This window comes from Rousettus aegyptiacus, unplaced genomic scaffold, assembly GCF_014176215.1.
Source record: "Rousettus aegyptiacus isolate mRouAeg1 unplaced genomic scaffold, mRouAeg1.p scaffold_m13_p_10, whole genome shotgun sequence".
NCBI classification, from domain to species: Eukaryota; Metazoa; Chordata; class Mammalia; order Chiroptera; family Pteropodidae; genus Rousettus; species Rousettus aegyptiacus.
Genome location: NW_023416285.1, coordinates 46,237,739 through 46,265,400, shown reverse-complemented (window position 1 = coordinate 46,265,400; position 27,662 = coordinate 46,237,739). Strand labels below are relative to the sequence as shown.

The 27,662-nt window shown below is 35.1% G+C and overlaps 1 protein-coding gene across 1 annotated transcript; it reads left to right on the top strand.

The window, feature by feature from the left end:
• Positions 1-221: 221 nt before the first annotated feature.
• FGF5 (fibroblast growth factor 5) lies at positions 222-21,683 on the top strand. The gene is made up of 3 exons (XM_016156164.2): positions 222-771; positions 8,206-8,309; positions 20,661-21,683. Exons 1-3 carry the CDS (start codon positions 414-416, stop codon positions 21,006-21,008), a joined length of 810 nt encoding a protein of 269 aa, XP_016011650.2. The 5' UTR covers positions 222-413; the 3' UTR covers positions 21,009-21,683.
• The last annotated feature ends 5,979 nt before the right edge of the window (positions 21,684-27,662 follow it).

Sequence of the window (27,662 nt, the reverse complement as noted above, 5' to 3'; positions counted from 1 at the left end):
GTGATCCCGGTATGCGCGCGCCCGGAGTCGGGGCGCCGCTCCTCTCCGCCCGGCTTCTCCTCCCCCTCACTCTCTCCCATCCCCTCCCTCCTGCACACCCCCGCCCCGGGGACCGCCAGGCTCCCTCCCCGCACCGGCCAGATAGTACACAAAGCAGCGGGTGAGGGGAAGCTTCGCAGGCGTGCACGGAGCAGTGAGATCACTGGCGTTATAAATATCCCAGTGCCAGCGCCGAGATCCGTTCCGGTGGCCTCTCTCTCTCTCTCTCTCTCCTCCTCTCCTTCTCTCTTCCCCGAGGCTATGTCCACCCGGTGCGGCAAGGTGGGCAGCGCCAGAGGCACGCAGCCGCACGGGGGCTACAGAGCCCAGAACCAGCCCTACAAGATGCACTTAGGACCCCCGCGGCTGGAAGAATGAGCTTGTCCTTCCTCCTCCTCTTTCTCAGCCACCTGATCCTCAGCGCCTGGGCTCACGGGGAGAAGCGCCTCGCCCCCAAAGGGCAATCCGGACCCTCTGCCACCGATAGAAACCCGGGAGGCGCCAGCAGCCGCCGGAGCAGCAGTACCACGACGTCTTCCTCTTCTTCCTCTGCTTCCTCCTCTCCCTCGGCTTCTCTGGGCAGCCAAGGAAGCGGCTTGGAGCAGAGCAGTTTCCAGTGGACCCCCTCGGGGCGCCGGACCGGCAGCCTCTACTGCAGAGTGGGCATCGGTTTCCATCTGCAGATCTACCCAGATGGCAAAGTCAATGGCTCCCACGAAGCCAGTATGTTAAGTAAGTTGCTAGCTCTCCTGCAAAGCCCGTCCTAAGCGGCGGCAGGAGACGGGGGAGGGGGGGGAGGAGGGACAAATGGTTATTCCCTGGGCCACCAGCGCACCTTCCGAAGCCCTGGCTGCTGGGACCCAGCTGGCCCTTGAAACAGTCAGGCGAGTTGGGTGGAGATGCGTCTACATGGCACGCACGCACGCACCCCTCTCATGGGTACGAAGAATGGTGATCCCTGAAGTGTAGGTTACCCGGAGGCGGATGCACAGACAGGCACCGTGTTTTCAGTTTGCCCTGGTCCCAAAGAGGAGCCTCCAATCTGTGTCTGGAGAAAAAACAAAAATCTCTTCTTGTTTAGTTTCTGTTTACTTTCTGCTGCTTATTATTAGGCTAGCATTTTTCATTAGGCATCAAAATGCATCCCTTTTTTTCTGACCATAACTGAAGAGTTATTTTTATTAGAAGAATCAAATTTCACATACCCCCAAACTACCACCATAAGCCCCCGAATTTTATATATATGTTACATATATATGCATTACGTATAGTACGTATATAATAAATAGCATATATATCACACATGTATTACATATTCACACATTATATGCATATAAAATATAAATGAATATTCTAGGGGAGACCAGACATCCACTGACTGGAAGAAGTCAGTGATCTGGAAAACTGGACATGTTTAGAGAGGAGGATGTGATAGACACTCGAATTGTTCACGCTAAAGTTGAGTTTAGCAACGTTTGGTATATCGAAACCAAGAGACCATCTTGTTAGGAAGAGAGGCCAGCCTTTGGTCCCCAAGCACAATGAGAGGAAAGTTCTTTATTTTAGAAGAAATTTCGGAAGGTTTAATTTGGTACAGGTGCAAATCGTGTAGATTTGTTTTAAAGCCAAGTTTTAAATTCTCTGAGTTAGCTTTCTCTCTTTCCCTCCTTTTCTCATTGCTTCCATCCAGACCATCACTGCTGCACTTTTGCTTCCTCATTGCCTCTAGGCAGCTGAGGGGAGAGATGTTTTGGGGTTGGGGTTGTGTGCGAAACTGGGACGATCGCTGCGGAGCTTTTCCTGGGTAGGGCCAGACTGCTTTTCCAGCGGGGTTAGTCCAACAGATAGAATCACAGTGCGGGCCTCCGAGACATCAGCGGGAGCAGAAACGTAGCCAAGAGACAGGGCTGCGAGCGGTCACGCGGCTCTCGAGTGTGAGCCCGGTCGCTCCCAGGTGTACTTCAATCTCCACCTTCTCTAAGTTTCATTGTTTTAGCCACTATTACTTTCCTTCTGCCTAGAGCACAGCCTGGCCCACAGAAATCGCTCACTCAATTTGTTGAATGTCTAAATTTCTTGTTTAAAGATGAGGAAACTGAAGCTGGTAACTTGCTTGGTCTCAAACCAACGACCCCACGGGCCATTGGACTTTTTCTTAACCAAGCTCCAGAGGAGCCGGCGCCACAGTAGCCGCCTCCGAAGCGGGGTCGGAGGTGCCCACATGTGTAGGATGGCCGGCTAGGAAGCTTTCTCCCGAGGATTCAGGAGGTAGGGTGAGGAAGATCTGGCGGTTTGTGCAGGAAGAGGAGCGGGTCCGCACCCACCCCCTGCCCCTGGATAGTCGTCATTCGGGCTGTGCAGCTCCAGCTGGCTGTGCTGCACGTGGTGAAGGCGGGCACCGGAGAAAGGCCCTCCATATACACCCCAGCGAGTCCCAGGACCTTCCAAGCGCTTCTTAGAGAAACCTGTTTTTATATTTTAAGGTTCATTGCGCTCTTATTAAACAGCTTGCCATCTTCAGCGATAAAGGGCAAGGTCCGTTATGGTGAAGGGGAATTTTTCTAAGATTTCAGGGGAGTGAGAATTATGTCTATATCAGAATCTCCATTTGTCCTTTACATTTTGTCTCACCCAACTCTGCTCCATCAGACACTTCTCACTTCTAGGAATCTGTCCTCTTTATCCCTTACATAAAAACTTCTATTTTGTTCTTCTTGTAGTTTATCCAGAAAATTAGTACCAACAGAAGATAACTTCTGTGTTCCCAAGGGGAAGACCCAAAGTTAGTGTGCATCAAGCAGCAGTTTGGATCCCAGGGGAGTAAAAGAATGTGACTGCAATGTTTTTCAGTGTGCTAGGGATCTCTGAAAACCAGACTCATTACCAGGATATTCACCTTCTTCTTGTCGAAGAAATGGTGTAGACCAAGATGTTTTGCAGCTTTGGCCTTGCCAAAGGGCAGTTGTAGAAAAGGTAGGGAAAAAAAATGAAAACAGCTCAACAAAGAATACACTCAGCTAAAGAAGACATTGACCAATATGTTATTTCCAAGGTACAATTTATTTTAAAATCCACTTTGAAAGATGTCTATGAAAGAACAGGAGTGTTTCCTAAGCAATGCCTAAAAGAACTTCCTTAATTTAACGCTTTCCTAATTCATTCCGGTTTACAATAGCCTTCTAGAGTTTAGTCTGTATATTTCACATGGCTTGCAATCATTTATTCATTCATTCATTTATTCATGCAGCCAACGTAGGGTACATACCTCACCAAGCTGATGCTTTTGTACTTTGGGGTTAGTTGAGAGTTTTTTTATTTTTGTCTTCCATGGGTTCTTCTCACAGAAGAAACTATAACTTAAGTGTTTAAATCATTGTGATTTTCTTCTTCGTGATATCTGGAGTGTTGAATACTACTTCATAACATTTTGTTAGCATCGATCTATGAAGAATTTTATGGAATATGTCATATTTAATAGAATAGCATGTAATTCTGAAGTTTAAAATGAATCTCTGACCTTCAGTAGCTGTGAAAGAGAAACAGAAGGCTGCGAATTGCAGTTGTTCACATACCTTTTTGAAGGCACAGCACTGAGGTTTCCTGACACAAATGTAAACTTAAGGTGTTGGTCATGAACTGTGAGTTAAGGTATATGAAGAAAAATTTGTCTATGTCTCACAAGAGATGGTGAGAGAGCTGGGATCATAGAGAACCATAGATGACACATCAGAGTTTTACCTCATCATCTACTGTCTGAAGGAGCAATGATAGAAAACATTTTTGGTCACAGCTTGCTATTTCAGAAAAGTCAAAACTTTGCCATGAAACCGCATTCTAACAGGCTCTCTTAAACTCAATATTTTTTTGTGATATTTGCATTCATATGTTTCCTAACTATCATTTGACATTTAAAGTTTTGCAAATTGTAAATATTTTTTAGTTTCACCATTAGAAGTACTCTGACCATAGAGTTTTGAAACATAATTTGTTTAGTTAAGGTGTACTACTTAATATCTTAGCTTCTCTTATACAATATATATCCCAAGTTTTGAAGACAGGAAAAAGAAACAAGCTCATTGCACATAAATTCTTATGGGGAAATCCTAGGAAAGTCTGAAGAAAGACGTACAAGATAGATGCTGAAATCCAACTATTGAATAGAAACCAAGGCTTTCCTTTAATTTTTATATTTTCAAGTTAGTTTCAATACAATGCTTCTACTGACTTACTTTGGGTCATTGAAAAATAGTAATGGTCAATTTAGGAAGCAAGAGATTAAGGCTATGGCTACACAAAGCCAAAGTGTTTACATAACATATAAAAATTCCAATCATATATTTTGGCTAAATCAAACCCTCAATTTCACTGATTTTTAAAAATATGAATTCACTAGCAACTTTGGTGTCATGTAGAATCAACCTTTATATAGTCTCCAAAGCCTATATAAACCAGAATCTGTATCTACTATATTGAAAAACTCCAAGTGGAAAATTTATGCTACTAATTTAATCAATGAAGATAGGGTATTTTAAGACTCAGATTTGGTAATGATACAGAGTATCTGTTGCTGTATGATTGCGAGTAGAGAAACTTTAGTTTTAGATTATTTTTCTTTGAGGATTTTCAGATGGGCTGTTGAAAGCTTCTGCATACATTAAATAACTGTGTTTCATTCATTTGGGAAAGAGAAAAGGGAGAAGTCCACATAAGTATATCAGCCATCATTAATAGAGCCCTACTGTTTCAAACAATTTGGAAGGGACGAAGTAAGAAATCTAGGTATATATTTTCTAACTGAAATAAACTTACTTTGTAATGCATTCCCATGTTTGTAAGTAAGTGGGTCAAACAGTGTATGTATAATCTGAGACACCAAGTGCTTGCCTCCTTCAACCTAGATATCAACCCCAAAATTCCACCAAGAGAGAATTCCTCCTATGAGCATGGCCCTTTTCTTTTGATCCACTTAAATGTGAACACCCCAGGGAAAATAACACATGTCATTAGCACTTTAATGTAAATTAATTTGATCATCTGATCATCTCCTCTTACCCCACTCCCAAAGCAGGAGAGGGCCAGAATAGCAGGAGAGTACTAAAACATGTGTCCATAGACATGTGCACATGGGGTGTCCTGAAAAGGGAAAGAGAGTAGTGAGAAGATCAAAGAAACAATCCAATTTGTCCAACATTCATTGACTATCCATGATCTGTGAGACACACTTGGCCTTTCACAATTTTGCTTAAGGACACCATCTTGGCATCTACAATATAAATTGTATATTCCATCAAATTAATTTTTTTTCTGACTCCCAATAACAGTTAGGAAATTACCATAATTGAAAAAAAAGTTTTAGAGAAATGTTTCTTGGGATTTATATATATATAAGTTAATGTACATTTGTTTGTGCATGTAGCATCTTTAGTGAGTTACCAAGATTTGGGATAGTAAAAGCATAGTGAACAATTGGGAGGGCAGGAGGTTGAATTGTGGGTTTGTAGAAAGAAAAAGACATTGTAAAATTACTTTGGAAGTTCTTATCTCACCAGCGTTCACAATATTGTGCCCTAATTACATTAAGATTTAGATCATACCAAAGTTACCTGCGTGAAAAAAACAATAATTTCATCCAATCTCATTTCCCGTATTCTTTGTAATTGTAAATAGAATGATATATAAAGGTATATTTTTAAGCTTTTCTTTAAGTATGATTTTCTTAAAATGATAAAACCCCTTCATTCTCAGGCAATCTATCATTTTTTAATAATAGAACTTAATAAGAAAAGGAACCATGAAGTATGTAATAAAATAGCACTTTTACATATATTATTTCATCTTCCCCATATGTAAAATTAATTACAATGCACATTTTATATAACATGTACACATGCAGAATGTACAGTGTGTTAGGAAACAAGTTAAGTGGATGAAAATGGGTTTTTCTTAAAAATAGTATGTTAGTTGTTACAAACCAATAGTTTACATAGGCAAAGCAGTGTTCTCACTAACAATTATAGTGCTGTTTTGTTTTGGCCTCTTAAATGTTAGCATGTAAACACATACACTTAATGAGAATTTTATCTTTTATGTTGCCATGTGTATTTTTCACTATATACATAAATTAACATTTACAAAACCAGATAATTTTCCAGAGAATGAAGTTAAAATACCTCTAACAATGTAGTACATGAGTAAATTGGGGGAAACAAACAACCAAGTCTCCTTTTCTACGAACTCCATACTCTCTTTTGTAGCTATCATTCCACACGTGGGCAATTTCTCATGGTCTCCCTCTCTTGCTTTTTCACACATTTATACAGTATTCACAGTTATGTCCCTCATCACCCAAATACCAAAAATTCTTAATGCTCTTCTCAGTATCATTCTGTATTTTGGTAGAAATATAACTTTTCTCAGATTTTGAAATTCATGCTTTATTAATAATATTAAACATGTTACATCCTGTAGTGTATTTAACTTTACAAAAAATTCTGTGTGCTTTGTTACTATCTGATAAAATGATAATGCTTCTAAATCTTTGGATGTTCACCACAGTCAAATAATTTGCATTGCAAAATCTACTGTAAATAGCATTTTAAAAACATTTTACAAATGAATTTATGAGACAACAGTTTCTTTTTAGTAGTTTCTTTCTACAAGCAGATTTCAGGGTATTTTTCTTTTTCCTTTTCAGTATTTTTTTTTTCCTCTTTTCCCTTTTAAAGAAATGTCCACTAATAAATTGGTATCTACTTGAGATGTGTTTTATTTATTCTGGGCAAAGAACACATAACAAAAGCAACAGTTCTGTTACTCCTTTCCCCCCTATAAACTTTCTGATCAAATATTTTTAAGAAATAAGCTTCAATAAATAAGTGGCAATATTTGCTGCAGATATAGGTAGTTCACAGTATGCAACTTAAGTGCTTAAAGATATTTATGTATGTATTTATACATATCATATATATGAGTATTCACAGTGCACTAATTTTTTTCTAAGTTGAATAATTTTGTATGTACTTTAAATACTCCAGGAGGAGATTGCTATTTCAAGAAAGCCAGGTAAATTTCTCTATTCATCAGAGTCCTATTAAAGCATGCTAACATCTGTGCCCATAATATTATAAATTACAATGTTGAGATTTTTTTCCCTTGTCCCTCCCATCTTTGCTTCCTTCCTTCTTTTCTTCCTAGGACAGGCGTTTTTTTAGCGCTCTCTCTCTCTCTTGTTTTTTTTTTTTTTTTTTAATGAAATTTGCTATAGGTAATTAACAAAAAGTACTGTGCTTTTCTTGTGTTCATGTAACATATGAATATATGATAGTCAGGGACTCCGATTATATACAGGCCGAGTTGCATTACTTAAAATGTTCTGTAAACTGGTGTGTGATTCTCTTGACCCAATGGATGTGGGCTTTCAAATTATTATAGGAGACAGGGATTTTGACTTGGTAATGTTAACTATGAAATACCAAATATAAGTAATAATGTAATAAAAGACCTAATTTTTTTCCCACAGAAGTCATTCAAAATGCAAGGTGTCTCAAACCATAATCCATTAAACACTTCGTTGAGCCAATAATCCCAAATTATTTATAATGCTTTTAGTATATTGTTATGTGTAATCTTTAAATGAACTACTCACTAAAGTATGGTATCTATCGATTTATACTTTTATAATTATGATCATTTGGGAAGAGGGATTTCTTTTATGTAAATAAGTTATTTTCAAGGCTTTTAGTGGTTTATATTTGTCTTGAGTACAAACTTTATATTGTTTAACATTAAAAGTAGTGCATTATTTCTGATAGAAAAATCAAGCGTAAGAATCATTTTTAAAAATATTTTTAAAAGCTCTTTCAAATCCTTTAGAACTTGAAAAGATTCTACTGTCAAACATTGTTTACTGAAAGTGACATCATTTGTAAGAAAAAAAGAATTACTAATGAAACGTAGCTACATTTTTGAATCTTGAAATATTTTATCTTAAATGAACACTTGAGTGCTAGTCTTTTTTTTTACATAGTGAAATTCACAAAAAAAAATGCTAAATACTTTTTTAAAAATCACAGTAATAAAATCATAAAAGAATTTATGTAGAAAATTAATTCTTCACAATAGTGTATGGAGGAGTCTGTGTTTATTTTGTGATTTCTGTCATCCTAGGTATTTTGGAAATATTTGCTGTGTCTCAGGGGATTGTAGGAATACGAGGAGTTTTCAGCAACAAATTTTTAGCAATGTCAAAAAAAGGAAAACTCCATGCAAGTGTAAGTAGAACAACTTTATATTTGTTAAAGGTATTATCGAGATTTTACATTTGCAAAATGGAATGAAGTGAATTTCTAAATTAGTAGATAGCACAATTTGCCCAGAGAACTTAATGTTTTTGGTTTTGATAAAATTATATGCATATTTAACCAAGAGAATTGTGTTTTTGTAAGTAATTATTTAGATATTTTATTTATTTGAAAAGATAAAGTTCACTAAAATATTTTAAGGGTAAGTGTACTCACATTCTTAAAGTGATTACTATTATTTATTTCTTAAATGTGGCCCAAACGAGAAGAAATGTTGTGGAAATAATATATTACATAACACTTTCGATTTACATAGTTATGGTGCTTATGTGTTTGTGTCACTTCATTGGGTTCTTATTTAATTTTACAAGGTTTTCATAATGTCAAAAATTGGGTCTAAGTAATATTTTTATATTCATAAGCATAAAGGGAAGAATAACAAGAAGACTTTGACCTTTCATAGAGAAATTTTATCTGATCCATTTACGGAATTCTTATCTTATATTTTTAGTGCATCAGAAAAATTCTTGAAACTATAAAGATGAATTTTACACTCATAAACATTTCTCCAGACCATTTATATATTGTGTAATCAATTTATAAATTATAGATTTATATACTTTGTTCTGAAAATGCCAGTTACTTAGGAAATATTAACACATTTTAAAGATAATAAAATATGTTCAGCTTAGTTTTCCTACTCGCAGATTCTGTTAATTTGTATTAGTGCATATGTACAGCATTTAAAAGTGATTTGTGCTTTTTCTGTAGTGTAATAAGTTCTGTCATGTTAAATCACTTTAAAAAGCAAATCTTTCTTAATGCTAGTCTTTTAATCCTTATTCTCTTTAATTCTTTTTAAGTGAATTAGGGAAATATCACTTTTTCAGTTTTTGAAGTATATAAGAAGTTTTAAATAAGTGCAATCAACCAAAACTTACTAATTATAATATCTACTTTACAGACCTTAAAAATATTCAGTGAGAATTTCACTTGTTTCAATGTGTAAGACTTTCAATTTTCCTTTCCCTAGCATCTAAAGGTGGTTTGTTAATACCTCTTGGAGGAAGTAGTAGAATTCAAGCTATTTCTAGTTATTTGAGGATTAAATGAGGTAATACATATAAAGCTTTTAGATTAGTATTTGGCACATTTTTAGTGCTTGGCAAATATTACTTATCATTATATGATAGTCTAAATATAACAAACTTCTAAAATCTCAGTTTAATAAGATAAATGGAAAACCTTTGTTAACCTCTTTAATCGCTCATTGCAAGAATTATAAAAAGATTTACCTATTTAATTTTTTGAGCTGGTTGTTATATTCTAGCAAGCTATAATTTAGGAATATAATAACAGCCCTAAAATAATTTTTAAAATTGTTTTAAGAGGTAAACTTCTACATAGCTTTGGAAAAGTAGGACATGCCGTTTTATTAAAAATTCGATTTTGAAAAATCTACATATGGAATAGAAACAACGATCAAACACATTTACACCGGATAACTTTGCCTCAGTCAACTTCTAGGTTGTAAAAAGATTAAAACACCTTCAAAACTGAAGTATTGTAATAATATGTTGTATATGTAAAAGAACTTTCTCTTATTGGTTGGTTTGTTTGAGTGAAGAATCTTAATTTTTTAAACATTTGATTCATGCCCTAATACATACATACAAAAAAAAAAAAACAGATTAAACGTGGACCAGCTTAAGGATAATTGCCACAGAAAGCGAAGTATTACAAATGGATGCCAGTTAGAAAGGTCAAACTCAGAGGTTAGGTTACATGATTCCTCTGTCAAAAGCAAGTAACAAATTTCCAGAAATTTGACCCAAATGTCTAAGGATGGCTGGCTGAAATAATGCAGATAATGCAAAAACAGCATCTGTTATTCTCTCTCATCTTGGCAGGGTAAAGTTATTTCATGGAATAATGACTTTAAAACAGTACAAAGCAAGTCTTGCTCTTGTCACTCACTGAAGCTCTTTGATATATAAGTCATTCTGTTGACTTTGAGCTGAATTGTAGATAAAAAATTAAGCCCTATGATTATGTGGATTCTTTTTAAACCAATTGCCGAAGCCCACTTTCTTCTATCAGAACTTTTATTAGCACTTTTCGTTTAGATGGAAACCTAATTAAATTATAGTGATTTATTTTTTAAGGACATTGAATTTAGAAATAGTATTAATCCTAGCAGTCATCAGTTTTATGCCTATGTGCTTTCTTTCCTGTTATCAGCTTCTGTTTAAACATGTTGAAAAATTGTTCTTATAACTTTAAATATAATTATACTATTTGATTTAGTTGTTTTAAAAAATTGCTTCATCGCTAAAAAGGCTAAAAATTCATACTTTTAGGATAAAATATGTAATTTGTGATTTGCTTGAAATAATTATGCAGAGGTATTTAAGGAGTACCTCTATAATCATTTCGATTATATATATATATGCCTATTATTTATTACATATTATATACACACAAACACATAATTAGTCCTCATTTAACATCTCAGGAACTGACTTGAAGCAAAACTACATCGGTAAGGAAACCAATGTAACCATAAGTTAATTGATATAAACACAAGTTAAGTTCCTCAGGTATATTTCTCATTACAGAAACATCACCAAACTTCTAAATAAAGATCCAAAACACTTCCAATATTAAATAGGGAAATAAATGTGAGCTCTACAGGTATTTAAGACAGATTGATAAAAACAAGTAAGTGAATTCTTTTCCAAATGTTTATTCCAGTTCAGGGTCAAGGACTGTCAGAGCCCATCTTGACAGCTCAGGGCACCAGGCAGTTACCCACTGTGAATCGGACAGCCTTCCTTGCAGGGTGCACTCGCACCCACATCCATACTCAGACTGGGACAATGCAGACACGCCAGTTCACCTCACATGCACATCTTTGAGATGCAGGCACCTCGACTCCCCAGAGCAAATCCATACAGACATGGGAGTACTTACAAACTCCACACAGACATTCCTGGCCAAGAATATACTTTTTCTCCTCATCGACATTATAATAGAATGATATTGAAGGGTACAATGTTATTTGAGGACCTGCTGTATATAGAAAATCATCACGTTGTACATTTTAAATTTATACAATGTTAGATGCCAATTATATATCAATAAAAGAGGAAAAAAATAAAAATAAGTAGTATCTTTAGGATTTTATCCACAAAATGAAAGAGAACTGAAGAAATTGTAAAGTATTTATATAATTCTGTGGAAAGTAAACCCATTCTGTAATGAGAAATATTCATGGATAATTGTAGATTTTTCGACTTGGTTTTTATAGTAGCAACTGGAGTATTACTAAACAGAAATATCAGCCCAGAATGGTTAGACTTGGGCAAGATTTGTGCTGATTTACTTTGTGTGCTAAGTTTAAGTCAGTAAGAAATTTTCTTTGAACTCCAACCATCTCAGTTTGCACTGTTCCCTGCACTCATTCAATCTACACACTACTACTAATCTACACTGAACTCTCTTTAAAATCCCACTAGATAATGCATTTGCAGAGTTCTTTAAAAGCTCTTTCACTCACATTATCTCATTACATAGTTAGGTGAGAAAGAGTCTCAGAAATGTTAAAAATTTTCCTAAGTTATGGTTAACAAGTAATTAAACTAGAACTATATCCTCTTTAAATTCTCTGTTTTTCTCTTTAAATGCTGTAATGCTTGGTAGGTAAAAGCTAGCTTGAAAGATTTGTTTGTTTTGGAACTCATTCATTGTTTTCACCTATTATTTTATGGAAATTAATAATTGGATGGTTTAATAATACATTTCATATCACATTTTAAAGAATGAATACTGTGGTTTATCCTTAGAATATTTTGCTTACTTCCTTTCTCCTTCCTTGTCTCTCTTCCTCTTCATTTCGAGCTTTTTTGAAATCGTTTTCCCCCATCTACTTCTATATCTGCAATACTTGATTTTAAAATCTAGAAAGGAGATGTGTCTGCTGCAGAAGCTGTCAGTTTTACAAATGTTGGTCGTTCAATGTAATGATGGCTTGCATAGGGAACTCCTGTCAAGATGAACTTAAAAACGGAAAAGATCACTCCATGGAATAACCAACAGAAAAGATGTTTTGTTCCCAGAGAATTTTCATTTAGAAAACACTTCATCATCAGTGGACACAAAGATGGTAAACAGAAATATCAGCCCAGAATGGTTAGACTTGGGCAAGATTTGTGCTGATTTACTTTGTGTGCTAAGTTTAAGTCAGTAAGTTTTCTTTGAACTCCCAACCATCTCAGTTTGCACTGCTCCCTACACTCATTCAATCTACACACTACTACTAATCTGCACTGAGCTCTCTTTAAAATCCCACTAGGATACTCTCTATATACAATGTAACCAAATTCCTGCCATTCAGGTTTTTTCAGCATTCTTTACAAGAATGAAAGTGTATGATCTCAAAATGCTTTGGCTGTCATTAGAGTAGGAATGGATAACTACTTCCTAAAGAGTCAGGAGTTAGAGACCTCCCTAGGACCTCTTCCTTAACTCATTTGCAAGGTGGGGTTCCTTGTAGAACTGAACACCCTTCTCTTTCTGTCTCTATCACTCTGCCTGCCTGTTTGTTCCTGATCCCTCCTCAATCTGTTTCTGCTCTCTCCTCAGGTTTGTTGTCTTTAATGATAGTCTCATAGTGAGCCTTTCTGCATTCTCTGAGGTGGGTCCAGATGTAGAGTGAAAGGCTTTGAGTGTGGTGGTTAAGATCACAGTTAGATTGTGTCATCCTACTTAAGTTAAACTGTGTCATGTTACTTAATCTTTCTATTCCTTGGTTTTATTAGCTCTAAAAGTAAGAAAATTAAAGTAACAATCCATTGGGATGGTTGAGCATTTTAAATGAGATAGTGCATATGAAATACTTAGGATAGTGCCTGGAACATATTCAGTATTTAATGTTTTTTAAAAAAGATGCATTTGCTCTCAAGTGGCTGTTTGATGATTCTTAATCTCCTCTCTTAGAAGCCTTTTCGATTTGGGGTCAGGCAGCTGGGACTCTTCAGATATTTAGACCAGCCCAAATCCTATTTATCACTGACCTTGTTTTCTCTTTGGGTCCAAACTTTTCCTGCACACAGTAGCCACCTTATGTCCTGGGTTTTCCTTTTTCCAAGAAGCCTAATTTGAAAGCAAAATCCCCAGACTCAATATCTTAAAGAGGCAAGGATTTCCTATGGTCATAATCTCATAATTCTTTCAGAGCCCTATTGTGCATCTTGTATTTTTCCTACCCCAAAATGTAAATCCCAGAAAAGGAGGTTATCATGTCTTTTAACAAAGTGTGCATGATAGCTCATTGCCTATTGGGAAAAAACTTCAGTTTATTTAAAGATCCAGAGAGACTTATGTGGTGGAATTATTTTTGTTTCTCAAGGTTTTAGGTGATCATGTTTGGAAGGAAAGCTAATTGCAAAGTTTATGAAACAGGCATGGAATGTGTGCTTGATCAGCCCTAAGCAAGGACTACAACGTCCTTCTTTCCTGGTTTGAGGGAGCCAGCTGGCTTGCCAGGAATGAGATTCTGGACAGAACTTCCTGTGCTGGGGGCAGAATGTGGAGGAGTGAGCAGCCCCTAGAGCTGGGCATGTTAACAAAGGAAATGGAGGCTTGAGTAATAGTTATCATCATCATTAAAAAATAACTTGTTAAGCACCCCACTCTTCCAAACCATGAACTACTTAAAGGCACTCTAATAGAAACTTCTCTTGCCCTTGAAGAGCTTTCCATTTTCATAGTAAAATCAAATGTGTAGTAATTGAGGTTCGAAAATGGGTTCGGGACTCTGCATTTATAGTAAATACCAGTTTTCCCTTAATTTCATACTACTTAAATTTGGTTAGTGACCTTATTTTATTGAGGAAATCTGAGAGTGATGAAGTGACGTATAACTTCAGTGGTCCATTTCAGTCTAAAACAAAAGATGGTGTTATATTTCTCTGATGGTTTGGGGAGCAGCACTTGTTTTTCATCAATTTTTTAACACGGAGCAACTTCATGGCAATGGAACTATATAAAACCCTAATAGACGCCCTCAGATGGTATGGTGTTATGGAAATAGTTTGAATCTAGGAATCAGATCTGAGATTTAAGTCACAGGCCTACCCTGGCACTTGATAAATGTGGGATTTTGGTTAAATCATTTTCTTTACTTCTCTGACTGGACGATCAGATACTAACATCCTAATAGTCATGGAATTATTGTAAGAATTAAATAATATATGTGAAACACTTAGCAATTGTAGTCCTCAACAGCCCGGCTTTATTGAGTAATTAAAAGCATCAGAAAGAAAACTATCTTATGTATCTCTAAGTATGGTCCTCACCTCACCTGCATCAAAATCACATGGGATGGTAGTTAAAAATTCAAATCAAGGGTCTCATCTCAGACTTACTAAAACACAATCTCTGAAGATAGGGCCTGGGGAATCTGCATTATGAACAGGCTCCCTGAGTAATTTTAAGTCAGTTCATGAAATTCATAGGAGAAATCCTGTGGTTGGTATTTTTTACTACATGACCTCAATTTTGCTTTGTTATTAAATCAACTCTAATGTTTTCTTGGTTGCTTAGTATGAAGAACTGATTATAGAATGGATGGATGGCCAGGGCCAAGCAGGAAATATGGCCATGACCTGGAGATGCATGGTATGGCTCCAGCTGACCCAAATGAGACTTATACTATAGTAAAGAGTAAAAGAGTGCCCCTCTGGGTGAATGCTGTCCTGTTCTTGTGTACTCTAGCTTTCAGCTTTTACTCACCACCAAAGGTGGGTGCCTTTGTGCAGGGAACCTCCTGCACAGCCATACAAAACAGCCCAGGCCAAAAGTACCTGACAGGGGCAATCCCACTGGTGGGAGTAGGGATGGGAACTAAGAAGCACTTAAAGGATGAAAGGGAATGAGAAGTAGAGGTGCCTACACAAGGAAACTTTGCTTAGAGCACAATTTTTCTGTAATTGTTTATATTACAGTCTATAATATTTTAATTATTTAATAATCTTACAGCTTATAAAAACATTTATTTATATTTGGTTAATTATTTCTTAATTTTATAAGGTTTAAGGGAAAGAGCCAAATCGAAGAAAACAAAGTGAAATAAAGAATTGAAATTGGCTAAATTCTCTGCAAACACCAAAGTTTATACTGATGACAGTCCAGATTCACTCCTCTCTCTATCCCATTTTTAGAGTGCATATTTACTTCTATAGCTGCACGTAATGAAAATTGGTACTTATTTGCATACCCTCAACTCATTCATTATAAGATCCTCAATTATCATACAATATAATATTTACTAAGGAACAAAACTATGTTAGAGTTTAGAAAGTTTTTTTCGAAATATCATTTCAGAAAGAATTTTCTATTTGCTTTAATTGACCCTCAGATTTCAATTAAGGAAAATTACTCTTTTTTTTTCCTTTGGAATATCCTAGTTAATCAAAATTTTACCTTCTTTGAACTGAATTTGACCTTCCTTCTAAATATCTGTTGCGTGTCTTCATTGCGTGAAGAGATGAGTACAATCAAGGCAAACTATCCTTCTAATCCAAAAGTTCTTGTTTCCCTTAACACCATCATGTTTTCCTCCCCTGAATAATTTATATATTCGAGCAAAAATATTTTAATTGATTTAAGCTTTACTTGTTATGTCCATTAGGACTACATTAAATTACATAGAAATTAGCTGATTTGAACATTTCATTTTAATTCTGCAATTATGACTTGTTGAGGTAACTTTTTTTGCTAATCTAACTATCATATTAAATTTATTTTTAATTATAGTTGACATACGATATTATATTATTTCCCAGTGTACAGAATAATGATTCAACAAATATATCTTACAAAGTATCTATCTCCACAATAAGTCTAGTACCTGCTGACACCATACATAGTTATTATGATATTATTGACCAACCCCTATGCTGTACATTACATCCCCATGATTTATTTTATAACTGGATGATTGTAATTCTTAATCCTCTTTTCCTTTTTCACCCAACCTCCCATCCCATTTCCTACCGAAAACCATCAATTTGTTCTCTGGGAGTTTGTTTCTGTTTTGTTTTGTTTTGTTTACTCATTTGCTTTGTTTTTTAGATTCCACATATAAATGCAATCATGCAGTATTTGTCTTTCTCTGCCCAATTTATTTCACTTAAGTTTGTACCCTCTAGCTATATTCGTGTTGTTGCAAATGGCAAGATTTCATTTTTTTTTATGGCTAATAGTCCATTGAATGTAACTTCTTTTAACACTTGCAAGATTGAGGAGAAATTAAAGAGAAAAATATAGATAATTTAAGTCAACAAAGAATATGAGCAGGACCATGTCTATTTTGTTTTTCACTGTAAAACTGACAACTAGCACAGTGCCTAGCATGGGATATATTTGATAAACATCTGTTGAATACATTCATGAAAAAATGAATTTGAAACATAGAGTGCTTTACAAACATTTTAATGATTGGTTTTGCCAATGGTGGTAGGGCAAGGAGGTGATGGGGTGGGAGTTCCTAATCTTAATAGCTTATTTGAAATTCGATTCACCTCCCTACTTCACAGCTTAATTATCAAAAAAATTCTTTATATCAACTTCACTTTTTCTAGGGAAGTAATACAGTTCTAGTATTTTAAATGTATGTATTTTGCTAAAGGACTTCATTTATAATTCAAAGGAAATTTTAAAAATTAAAAATAGCCTGGAAATTTTATTATCCCAAATTACATGATTGTAAATGTATATATATTTAAATTCCTGTAGCTAAGAACTATGCTGCTTAATGACTCTGCTGTAAAGATGCTTCATGCATGGGACAGAATGCCCTGCACAGGGTCACCATCTTGCCTGAACGAGGCCAAGATACTGACAGGAACAGTTGATCCCTCAATAAGAAACTGTATCTCTTGATGAAAAAAACTTACTGAAATGTTTGTTTCAAATGGTTCTGTTCCATCGTAGCTAGATGAACATTTCAGACAAAACATTAAATTAAGAGTCAATTAAGAAAGCCAAAACAGTCTGACCGCCTTTACTCTTATCCTAATGTGGGATTTAGAATGACTGAAAGACTTCAGGTAATGAGTGGGTCCTCAGATTCTGACCATTTCTACCCAGTGTGACAGTCAGGCTTGAAAAATCTCAAGCCTAAACAGCTTCCATCTTAAAAAAAAACTTTAAAACATGAATATCGAGAAGGAAGGAGAAAAATTTTAAATGGAATAATTTTAGAGGGTAGAGTCAGTGAGGTTTCACTAATGTGAAGACTCTAAGGTGGAATTACTATAGGTTTAATTTACTGTGGGGTGTGTGTGTGTGTGTGTGTGTGTGCGCGCGCGCACGCATGCCACATCCATCAAAATAATGACTTTTACTTTATATACTTTGATGCTGCCAGGGAAAAGGGTTAAATAATGCAGTACACTTAAACCTGTCAAAATTGAATAAAGCAATCACTTACATCTCTATTTTAGGAAAATGTAGGTTTGTGAAACAGTGGTAGAAGTCAGGTCAAGGTATAATGTATTATATAAATGTTTTTCAAAAGCAATTTTACAAAAAAAATCTGAAGCAAGGTAAACATACCTGCTACTTTTTAAAAATGAAATTCCTCACACCTTTCTAAAATGCTTATCCTTTTATGTAGCAGAAAACATTCCAGATGGCGATAGCTTTTATTTTAACACAAAACTTTGGGATTATCTAATTGAATGAAAGAGCATCCCAGTCCTTTTAAGAGCTAAGTAGCTATAAATGGATCTTTATTTGACTTGTAAGAAAGTCTTTTTAATTGAAAAAAAAAAAAAGGAGCAATAAATGTGTGTTCTTCTGAAGTGATGTCAGCATAGCACCCTTGGTCTAGACATAGGGTGGTAGGTTACAAGGGGATGGGAGAAAGCCATAGGTGGTGGTTCTTTAAAACACCTGCTTCCAGCCTACTAGAGATCAAATCCAGGGACTTGCTTGTGGAATCACCTTATAAAAGTTCTAGATATGTAGCTTCCCAGCCAGCAAATAAAGAGCTTTATTGATTGAACTATACTTAAATGTAAATAACTTGGGTAAACTGTCATATGTAAGGTAAACGTGCTGTTGGAAATGCTCTGAAGTTGGTTGTCTTCTGCAATTATCAGTACTTTGCACAAGTCAAAAGTTCCATGTGGCCACATCAACAGGTTAGTGTAGATTGTCTTGCAGTGTTGGACTTTCAGATTATAGTGTTGATTTGTACTGCCAAGAAAAACTTGGCACTATTAGAAAAAGCGAGAACTTTTAATTCCAGTACAGAACCTCTTGGTCTGATAAAGAAAATAAATACAGCATGTCTTCAAATAACATCATTTTGTTCAATGCCATTTCGTTATAATGTTGATGAGGGAAAAAATTGATCGTTGGCTGGGGCCACTGCCTGTGGAGTTTGCATGTCCTCTCCATGACTACATGGGTTAGCTCCAGGTACTCCATTCCCCCCGCCCCACCACATCCAAAAGACGTGTAAATGACATGAATTGGCATGTCTACATTGTCCCAGTCTGAATGTGAATATGGGTGTGAATTCACCCTGCAATGGAAGGGCATCCTGTCCAGGGTGAGATTCCACCTTATGCCCTGAGCTGCTGGGATGGGCTCCAGACACTTTCTGAACTAGAATAAGTAGGTTGGAAAGGAATTCTCCTGTTTTAATTAATCTTTCTCAAATATCTGTATAGCCCACATTTCTTCCCATGTTTAATATTAGAAGTGTTTTTGGTCTTTATTTAAAAGCTTGGTCATGTTTTCGTGATGAGAAATATGCCATAGGAACTTAATTCTTGTAATGTCAATTAGCCTATAGTGAAATTGGTTTCGTTATGTGTCCTTTTGCTTAAATTCTCATTGTCCAAATCCCTTGACAATGTTAAGTGAGGACTTAATGTATACATAGTGTTTTTATATATGGGCACCAAAATATTTGGTATTTCAGACCCAGAAATTTTATACAAATGGCGCTCACTGAAATTGTGAAACCAAAATGTCTAGTCTAGGATCGGAATTCTAATGCTTTGGGTGTTATAGAATTCTGCATTTGAAAACTACAGATCTTATCCCTAGAAAAATATTTTGATCATCACAATAGCCCTATGTGTGGAAGAACTGTAGATATAAGGAGCCTAAAGCTAAGACCTGAATTGGCAGAATTGGTAACTGATCGAATGTCTGTCTGACCCCATCCTCAGGCTCTCTTCTCCTACGCCAGATTCCTTCGATTCCTTCAATATGCTCAACGAAGCCTTTGTAGAGTATGTCCTGGCCTACTTTGTCAGCCTCATCTCTTGTTCCTTCTTCCATGCATCTTAAGTGGAAGTCACACTGAATTACTTATAGTAGTGAACACACTCTTCCCATCCCATTCCCTGAAAATCTTTTCTCATGTCGCCTGCCTCACCAGCCACTTCCATCCTCTTAGATTCTCTTCCTCTACACTGTCATTGTACCCTTTGCATACCGCTGTCATAATTCATATATCAAGCTGCACCGTGATGGGTGTCTACTTGGCTGCTTTTTCTCCTCTTCTGTGAGCATGTCAAAGACAGATATTTTACGTGTTTGTCTGTGTCTCTGTGTGTCTGTATGTAAGAGAGAGAGAAAGTGAGAAAGATTGATATTTGGCTGAAATGTTGTTAGTGACTCCGGAAAATAATTTTTCTCCTTGGCATCCAATATACTCTCCTGTATCACCGTGTGAAGATACTTTTTTTCCTAAGAATTCTAACACATGAAATATTAATAGGGCCATATGCTACCCCTCTCTCAGCACCATGAATCACACTGAAAAATATATTCTTGTTTCAAAGGAATAATATGACCCCCTTTCTCTGAACACAATTCATGTTTTTTTGACAATTATTTCTTAGTAATACAGTTCTAATTATTTTCTTGTTGGCTTGTGAAGTGAAAAAAAACGTTAAAAGTTATTTTTTTAACTACATATTTCTAAGTATTTTAAAAACAATAACATTTAAATATATTAAAGAGTTTATGTATCATTTTTACACACGCAATTATTATTTCACTAAGTACATGGTAAACAGAAATTAGTGTTATAAAGATGAATAAGGTAGGAATATAGAAACAAAAATAGTAATTTTAAAGCGACTTTAAAATAAGCAAATATTTTTTAGAAAAGAATGTTGTAGGAAGGCAGGAATTGAAGGAATTCTTGGTTTTTCTTTAGAATACAAGATCTCATTTTATTGCATGCTGAAAATATTATTACTACTTCAATTTCTTCTTTTTCCCCCCTAGGCCAAATTTACAGATGACTGTAAATTCAGGGAACGATTTCAAGAAAACAGCTATAATACTTATGCCTCAGCAATACACAGAACTGAGAAAACTGGACGGGAGTGGTATGTGGCCCTGAACAAAAGAGGGAAAGCTAAGAGAGGCTGCAGCCCTCGGGTGAAACCCCAGCACATCTCTACCCACTTCCTGCCAAGATTCAAGCAGTCGGAGCAGCCAGAACTTTCTTTCACTGTTACCGTTCCTGAGAAGAAAAAGCCACCCAATCCTATCAAGCCAAAGGTTCCCCTTTCTGCACCCCGGAAAAGCCCCAACACAGTGAAATACAAACTCAAGTTTCGTTTTGGATAATGTTCATTTCGGCCTTGTGAGAAACCACACTTTCCCCTCAGGAGTTTCTATAGGTGTCTTTACAGCTGTGAAGAAAAATTTTTGGACACAGCTTCAGCTCTACTACACTGTAGTGAAGTCAGGTCATTTGTTTCAGTGTGACTGAAACAAAAATGTTTTCTGATAGGAACTGAACAGGAATTCTTTGTACAATATAGAGAGCACACTGCTTCAGGTCAGTAAGACATAAAGCCTTTTGCTTTATGCGTAGTGCACACAAGGACTCTGTATTTTCAAAAAGTTAAACAGCATGGACTACGTATTTTTCTGACTTTTACAGATCAACTTGAAAGAACATACATGATACATTTTTATTTTTGGTTTCCAAAGAATATTTTAATGCAGATAAAATATTTTATTAACTTTTGTTTTTTGTTTTTTGTTTTTTTTTAAAAGTACCTCTGCATTGAACATATTTTCTTACTTTTATTATTTTAATTAATATAACATAAAAAACCATTTTAATGCAATTTATGTATTATAAATGTGTTTATAGCCCATTTGTAACATGTAGATTTTTTTTTCCATTTTTCTTGTTCATTGCACTTTTAATTTTCGTTATATATAGATTTTTACCATACCTCAGATAATGTAAGTTTGGTTCCACATCTTAAAATGTTTAAATTCCCTTCAACACACTGAAGGCTCAGCTTGGATTTGTGTGTGTGTGTGTGTGTGTGTGTGTGTGTGTGTATAAATTCATGAAATTATGTGGAATCTTATGCTTTGGTGGCTGATCTATCATGGGTTAGAAGTAAGGAGAAAGTATAAAGACTTTTTTGATGGAATTAAAAGGTGGAGATAAGGAAGAGGATTAGAGGTACAGGTACACTAAGTTTGCAACAGTTCTTGAGGTCTAATTCTGCCTTGCCATCATTTCTCCTTTTATCTAGCCCCTGCCCTCATTCTTGAACAGCTGGAAGAAAACATTTTATTCTGTCCATCAAGCATACACTATGAAACTGGAGTACTTAAAATACCTCTTCTATCACCCTCTGTTATCTCCACTGTATAGATCCACGGGAAGCAACCCACTTACCACAGGAACATGGAGAATTGAAGATGAATCGTATAACAGTTATCTATGTTGAGTCTCATTGTCAAAAATATTCTTACTACTCAGTAGAACAACCTTTGAGTTGTCTATCCAAATGGAAACCATTCCAGTGAACAGATCTGTCCTTTTATAAGGAAACTTTCTGATGTATATTTTTAAAAAGCTGGCCATGCGAATTGGGAAATTAATTTGAGAATTTGATGAGCTGAAAATGGCATGTAATGGTCAAGCCAAATACTGAATGTTGAGCATAAAACACAGAAAATTTTACTTAAGAGAATTTACATAATGTATTTATTTTCTTAAGTAATCATTTTTATGGAGTTCTATGAAATGTAACGGTTTATCTTTGGAAATGTAGCAATAAAAAAGGTATAGCTAATGTTTAGAATTATGTCTTTCATAGGAACAGGAGGAGTTAACAAAATGTTTGTGGTTTCTGTTTAAGCACATTTTTTTCCTTTTAGAGAATATTGATAAACTTTTTTTTAAAGCATAGTTTATTTTGGTGCATAAACACAAAGTAGAAACTTGTCGAAATTGAATTTACTACCACTTAAGCAGATTTTTTTTGTTCCAATTGAAACAAACTATACACATATATTTTATGCATAATATATAATTATATACAAAATCCATCCAACAATTAAAACGTCATGTGTATACTCTAGTATAGTGTTTTACTATAAAGCCAATAATCTGATTAAACATTCTCTGCATTTAATGCACAATTTTTAAAAATGTAAAATAAAATGCTACAAAAGTTTCAAACTTCATGTTAAAATTCTCCTGGATTAAATAAAACAATGAAATTTTGCAAACAAAGATATGTCCAACTCTTATCCGACTGGCATATCACCTTATATGCATGGTATAAAGCTAAAATTAATCCTCCAGTTTATTCTAATATATTGTTAAGAATTGTGAACTGTATATTAAGTTCTCGGTATATGTAAAAAAATTAGAGTTGTAGAGCAGAACAGTAGACACATGTTCCTAAATGGGCAAGGAAAAGATGATATTAATGATGATTAACAACGAATTAAATTAATGCACATGTTGCATTAAGCTAATGCTGATGGTACTTTGTTACCTAAAAAATAATAGCTTACCTTGTACTCCTAGTTTGATTTGGTAAGTATATGAAGGTTAAAGTAGGATAGCTACCAAATAAATATTATACAAGTCAGGACTCATTAATTTCAAAATGTAAAGCCAAGCGAAAAGAAAAAAAAACTTTAAATTATACTTATCTTTATACTTTAGTTTAGTGGCCATGCACAATTACATTTAATTATAACTCACTGAAGCATAGTTACCCAAATTAATTAATTGAATGAACTCATTATGTATAGAAAACAGGTATAAATATAACTCCTTACTAATATCTAAAACTTTCTAAGAAGGTCCTTGCTTATGATGTAGTTTTTGATGATTTTTAAAATAACTGAATCCATCTAACATTGAATAAAGTTGTTTAATTGTGATCATGTTCATATAAAAATATCGATGAATTTTACGTCAAAATTTAAGAGCCTAATTTGCTTAGAAGTTAGGGAACATTTTTAGACTGTTTCATTTTAATTGCATTATATTTAAGATAATCTTTATTTGGAACATTAGTGGAGGTAAATAGAGGTTACCAATAAGATGTCATACCACTGATTTATTTCACAAAATATACCATCACTTCCTTCTGAAGAAATTAATTTGAGAGTGTAGGTGTATACAAATTATTTTAGTTCTTAGCTGAGTTATAGAGGCCTAGCAGTTCAAAATCAAGTGATGATAAAAGATTATGTTAACAAAAATTATTTCCAAATTTAGTAATTATGTCATCTTAGATACTTTTATTTCATATACTGAAAATAAAATACCATAAATCTGATAGGTAAGTTTTTTATAAAATTGATCTTGAAATAGAAAACGGAACAATTTTCCTGTTAACATTTTTCACCCTTCCAAAGGAGAGAAGAACTAAGCCATGACTTCCCACATTTTCAATAATGAAATAAAAATATTGCACTAAACTTGAATTCTGGCACCATTTTTACAGTTACAGAAAATTGATTGTATAGTTAATTTTTAAAACAACAAAAAAAGTGTTGTAGATGTTACTGCAGTGGGAAGCCATATAATAAAATATACAAGCAGTATAATAATTTGAAAACAACTCAGAAAAAATATACACTTTTTTAAAGATTTACTTCGTTGCTACATCTAAATGTCGATCTTGTAAAATTTAGTTTAAGCCAATTTCTTTTAAAAATTTTTGAAAGAAACTTTTACATAAATGAACATAACTCATTTACTTTTCTTTTAGAAATCGGTTCAATTGTACTGGTCAGTTTTTGAAATAAAATTATCATATGACTAGATGCTAGTCAAAGAAAGGAGTTACTTTCTCCATCTTACTCTCTGGTAGAAAAGGGAGGAGAACCCAGCCTGAGCTGTGTCAGTGGACACATTGTTACATGTAAGAATCATACAACATTCAGACATACCATCAGACAATCGAGCTACAAATTATCCATCAGTATTTAAGCAATTTTATGCAATAAAAATACTAGATTAGAAATTAAGAGCTCTTACATACTTTTTTTGTTTTATTGTCTTTTTCCTCACTCTGCCAGGTAATTATTGCAAGTCAATTTCTAGGCTTTGTTTCATTCTCTACCATGTGATCCCTAATGTCATTTCCAGCTTTGTTATCAATGATTGCATGAGTCTTAAATTTTGTGGTACCCAAAAAAGGACATGGTTTCTCTTCAGGTGAAACTAGACAACCACATAAAAAAAGTCAACGAAGTAATAAACAAATATTTTCTAAAGTCTTGTCTTAGATTTTAAAAAATGTTAGGTAATTATGAAATTGAATCAAGAGATTTTTAAAAAAGGGATCAATTCTGGGCTTAACATTTTATGAAGAACTTTTCCTATTTAAATTAATTTGAAAGGGAATGGTAAGAGTAGTATTGTTGATAAAAAAAAATAGTTACAGAACCTTAGGTAGGCATGACATCTTTGACTATCTCTGTTTTAACTGACATCCCACTTTCTCCATGAAGCCTTCTAGAAATTCATGAAGAAATATCAGTTGTTTCATTTTGAAACCACTCTGAATAATTATAGCTCATAACTTTCCATCACCATTCCCTTACTTTCTTAATAATTCAGCATTTTCTGAGATCTCGCTTTGCACAAGGCACTCAGCTAGTGAAACATCCCTTTATTTGTTCAATACTTGTTCACTGTGTTTCTAATGGTTGTTAACATCAATGTACTCTCAAATTTTGAATTTCTGGAGGGAATATAGCTGCTCTCATTGCACATTGTCCAAACCAGGGGCAGGCTAATAAAAGAAACTTATGAAATGCTTTTAGGTGATAGCAGTTTTGAATGATGTGTTCCTCCGACTTAAACACTTTGTGAAGTCTATTGGATAGTCTAATTCACAGAACTGAGTATATAATTATATTTATAGGTCCTAGAATATGGTAGGTACTCAAAAATGCTTTTAGGATGGATTAGGTACTGAATAAGGTTTGTTTGATAAAGACGATTAAGAGAATGTCATGAGATATGAAATGGCTCCTACAAGGGCAAGAACACTGGTTAACCCTCTCATTGTATGTGGACTTCTCAATTGCAAATCCTGAGCCCAAATTAAAAATAGCAGACACTTGCGAGCTGCATTTAAGTATTAATAAATTAGCCATTTATGAAACTTCAATTTCATTGGCAATCTTAAAATAAGTTACTATTGAAATCCTAATGATTTTGCTATTTGCAGCTCAAACAAACAGTCCAGTGGGATGTTGGTAGGTATCAGTGGGAGAGAGAAGGTATTTCTCTTTGGTGATTTGTTTTTAGATATGTTTTTCTCCTTTTCTCAGATAAACTCCCTCAAGGAAGATGCCCTTTCTGTACCCTACAGAGAGATTAGTGAATGCATAATCACATAGTAACAGGTCTGGTTCCACTGCATTTCTCATTAAATTCTCTGTCGTTCCCTCTGTGGGAAACTGGAAAATTTATCAGATTTTCATATAGGGAGGTGAATTTCTGCTGAGGAGGCAACACAACGTCTTTTACTCTCCAGAGTGCAATTACAGCTATGCTTCCACAGCAAGACTCCGTTTTACCATAGGGATCTCTTTGTAGAATGTGTGCCTTCCATAACACGTTTCCATACTCTGACAGGTTATGTATTTATACTTTTTAAAGTTCACTAGTTGTCCTACATTCTCCTCAATAAAAGGTCCCTGAGAGCAAGTGTAACTGTACACTAGAATATTAAATGTACCAGAGGAATATACAAAGACCTCCCTAACAGTCACCATTTTAATGGAGCACGGGACAGAATGAATTTAAAATTGGGAAATGAAAAGCAACATAAAAGTTGCACATTCAATCTAATGATCTTCCTTCCTTCCTTCCTTCCTTCCTTCCTTCCTTCCTTCCTTCCTTCCTTCCTTCCTTCCTTCTTTCTGCATAAAGGACACATTACAAAGAAGTAAAAACATGTTTTCTATTTAAATAATGAAAGAATAAGTCATCACAATGCCTTATTCTGCAGTTCCCATAAATTATAATGCCCTTATATGTTGTCACATTAGTTGTATAAATGTAGATATAAAACTAGGTCAGCACTGAGAGTTTGTTTTCACCTTAGGAATCATATTGCTTAAGATTCTCAGCCTTTACCTCTAGAGAGCAAGAGACCAAATGAGGAAAAGGACAGGTATCCCAGCGTGCTGGCACAGAGCACAAATCTCTCGACTAGTCAAGGGAGTTTAACGTTTAATGATACGAAATCAACTCCAAGGTCCAAAAGCGGCTATGCAAAGTAAAGTAATAATGATTTCTTGGTTGCGAATAATTTATGGCAGAGATATTTAATATGTTTCTAATAAAAATTCACTGTTTATTTAACCCCTTACTGGCACTGTGCTGGGGTCCTAGGCGTAGGACTAAATATGGCACCCGTTTGGGGGAAAATTTAATTTCTTGCTTATATTATCAGGGCAGTGGATTATATCTTTTGTGTGTTATATTCAGTTCTTAGTTAAAAATGACATTTAGTCTTGCCAAAGTAATTTAATATGTTAGGATACTACTTACCACAGTACACCCAGAAGCTTAAACTAGGTTACATTATATACTTTGGAAGTGTTTCACAAAGTTTTTTGGCACATCCTTTGGAATTCATGGCATGTTTTCCATTGGTTATTGACAAAGATGCAAGATTATTCTATACTCAGTAAAAGATAATCAGGAGCCCAATAGAGCATAGCAAAATGGGATATAGGCTTTTCTAAAGAGACCTCAAATTCTGTTATAACTAACACTCATTTGATAGCTGGGATTGGAAGGCGAGCTAATTTCAGGATTACTTAGAAATAGGAAAAACTGACCTGTGCTTCCCAGACTCTGATTTATTTCCCAAGACGAAGATGTCCGCAAGATAAAAACAAGTACGTGGGTCAAAAGATCAAGCAGTGTATGTGGTCCTGAGTCTCACCAAACTTTTCAGCTCTTTTTCTACCTGTTTGCAG